This window comes from Austrofundulus limnaeus, unplaced genomic scaffold, assembly GCF_001266775.1.
Source record: "Austrofundulus limnaeus strain Quisiro unplaced genomic scaffold, Austrofundulus_limnaeus-1.0 Scaffold153, whole genome shotgun sequence".
Taxonomy (NCBI): domain Eukaryota; kingdom Metazoa; phylum Chordata; class Actinopteri; order Cyprinodontiformes; family Rivulidae; genus Austrofundulus; species Austrofundulus limnaeus.
The window spans coordinates 422434-425348 of record NW_013952555.1 but is presented as its reverse complement, the minus strand read 5'-3'; the positions used below and the strand labels follow the sequence as shown (position 1 = coordinate 425348).

Sequence of the window (2915 nt, the reverse complement as noted above, 5' to 3'; positions counted from 1 at the left end):
ATGCAGAAGTAGTTAGATTGCACAAATCATACAGAAAAAAACAGTGGGGGATGCTGAATCAGCTTCTAATTAAGAAGCTGTAAATTGCATTTTATTTATTTTTTATTTTTATTTATTTTTTTGTGAATTGCAAGTTTTCTAGCTTCTGTTCTAAAATGTCTCATCATGTCCCAGACATATCCGACATCGAGGAGGACATCGCTCCTCGCAGAACATCACGACAACAAACGAGAGAGAAACGGACTCGCAGGTACAAACCCGTCATGTTCATAAATGTTATTCATGTAAAGAAAGATTTTTTTTTTTACGTCAGCATTTCTAACCCTAGAACCAGAGCTGAACCACCTCCACGGATCAAGTCTCGGGACTCTTCACCTGTGCGCGCTACACGTACTCATGCAAAAACCCACRCCCCTCGCAGAGGTGAACCTCACAAACTCACTTTCCTTTCAGAAATTCTCAAGAARAGGAGGCATTTAAACTATTTTCAGTGTTTGTATGATTACAAATAGATGCKCARACAGGAGAACRATTAAAAGATTTCTAACTATTCATTGTTGTTTCTTCAGTGCCATCTGAATCTGATACTGACCACAGTGCYACTCCTCCTCCTCCTGTCAAAAGAAACGGCTCAGAGACTAAAGACCCTTCCAGCAAATACAAGTCATTTTCATTTCATTCATGTTTCGTTTTGTTTTCACAGTTTTTTTTAAATGAATTCAACACATTTTGTCTGTTTGTACATATATGATTGATTTTTTTTCTCTGCACTCGTACGATATTTTATATTCTTTATTTGTAAGGGGTTTGTGGCCTCACCTTATACTTGTAAAAATACAGTTTTAATCTTTTTAAATTTAGATCTATAAAGTCCTCAAAGGGTACACTAAAAGGAAAAATAAATGCTTTAAATTGTGAAGAAACATTTTAATGTTCATTCCTCTTGATGCAGACACCTGTCAGGACTGCCCATCCTCCCAAACCCCCAGTCTTCTCCTGTTCACCCCACCTGGACCACGTCTCGGCCCTCATCCTCCGCCTCACGCCCCCGCAAGCCTGTGTCGGAGTCCGACTCGGACCGCAGCGTGTCCCCGCCCCTACGCAAAGAAAGCCCCCAAATAGACAACAGATACAAGTATGAACACGAGTCAGCTGCAGCTAGATGGCTTTTATGCACCATCAGACCATTCTCAACTGTCTTGTCCTTTTTTCTCTGCAGGTCTCTTTCTGAGCTTCCCCCTGCTGATCTGGGATCTTCCCCCATTCCTGTTCGACAGGAGCCGCTGAGGAGGGTCAACTCACCTGTTAGAATCCCACCCCCAGGTTTGAACGCACACAGAATCACTTTCAAACCTCGTACCTCAACTTCAATATTTCTTTAAATGTTTTAATATTTTATGATCAGCAGCTTAGTGGAGAAAAAACAAATCAAAAATAAAATGTAATGTTGTGCATAAAACTACTGTTCCCTGAAGGAGAGGAACAAGGTACCCCCCCATGAAGCAAGAGATACTGTATCATCACACACACACACACACACACACACACACACACACACACACACACACACACACACACACACCAGTGGCTCCTAGCTGAAGACACCTGCTCATGCTTTTGGCGAATAACATGATGATGATGACGAGCAACAGGCTTAGCTTGAATGCTAATGGAGCTGTCAGCTCAGCAGAATTCTAGCACCATCTCTTGGTTCTGCTGAGTATTTCCTGAAAGCCCACCTCTGAACGAGACATGAACATTTTTATGTGTGACTGATGAACAGTTTTCAGTTGTGTTCACTTACGTTGTCACATTACACATTTGGTTTGACTTGTGTGTTGAAGTTTTGATTCTCGACTGTAAATGTGACACAGTGAGTGGTCTGATGTATGGAGGGAAAACACTGCTTACAAAGACCGAGGTGTTTATTCTACAGATAAGTGTTGTCTTATGAGTTCTGCAAGAGCTGTTCTTCTTGTCGACACATGGTAGATGTTATGTAGTGAAAATGAGCCAATTTTTTTGTCTGTTTAGCATTTTAGCAGTAGCGAGGCTAAGCTTGTTGTGTAGTGGATTAGGATTAGGGTAGCTAACATTTTAGTTAGCTATTCCCACCACTGAATGAGATTGAGCCCCGCCTATCTTGTCCATTACTTACCCCTTACCAAAAAGTAGTAAATGCAAGTATACTTAAGTATACTAATTTTAAACTAAATGAAACAATGTAAACTCCAAGCAAGCTGCTGCTAAGTAGACTGTGGACATTTGAACAATTTAGCACAACAGCTCAGTGGACTGATCTATGCACTGCAGGCCAAGGTCAGAGTGAGTTTGAATTTGACTGGAACTGTTTGGTGCAGTCAAGTAAAATACCTGAATCTGCTTTTGTACATTTTTCCAATATTTTTCACTCAACATTAAGAGTAGAGTAGGAGCACAACTATAAGGTAATTTGGGGTGTACTGGAAAATGTAGGGCAGCACAGTGGCTCAGTTGGTAGAGCTGTTGCCTCTCAGAAGAAAAAGGTCGCCAGATCGAATCCCGGTCCGTAGACCTTTCTGGGTAGAGTTTGCATGTTGTCTCCTTGCATGTGTGGGTTTTCTCCAGATACTCCAGTTTCCTCCCACAAACCAAAATCATGATTGTTGGGTCAAATGGTATCTCTAAATTGTCCCTAGGTGTGAGTGAGTTGTTGTCTGTCTCGTTTGTCTCTGTGATGGACTTGTGACCTATCCAGGGTGTACCCTGCCCCTCGCACACTTTGAAAAGCTAGAAGTATACTTAAAAGTTTATTATAAGTAAACTAATAGTATACCTAGATTACTTTCAGTATACTTGAAGTGTGCGCCATTGAGCGAAGAAAAGAACAGCAAGCTACTGACTGGCTTCAGAACCTCACCTGATCAGGTAGTAAT

At 41.3% G+C, this 2915-nt stretch overlaps 1 protein-coding gene across 1 annotated transcript in view; it reads left to right on the top strand.

The window, feature by feature from the left end:
- The window catches only part of tjp3 (tight junction protein 3), a gene marked incomplete in the record, with an annotated part of 38822 nt that overhangs the window by 12411 nt on the left and 23496 nt on the right, over positions 1-2915 (top strand). The window contains 5 exon segments of the mRNA XM_014016757.1: positions 175-250; positions 329-423; positions 570-663; positions 953-1135; positions 1220-1323. Coding sequence (XP_013872211.1) covers positions 175-250; positions 329-423; positions 570-663; positions 953-1135; positions 1220-1323 — 552 coding nt within the window.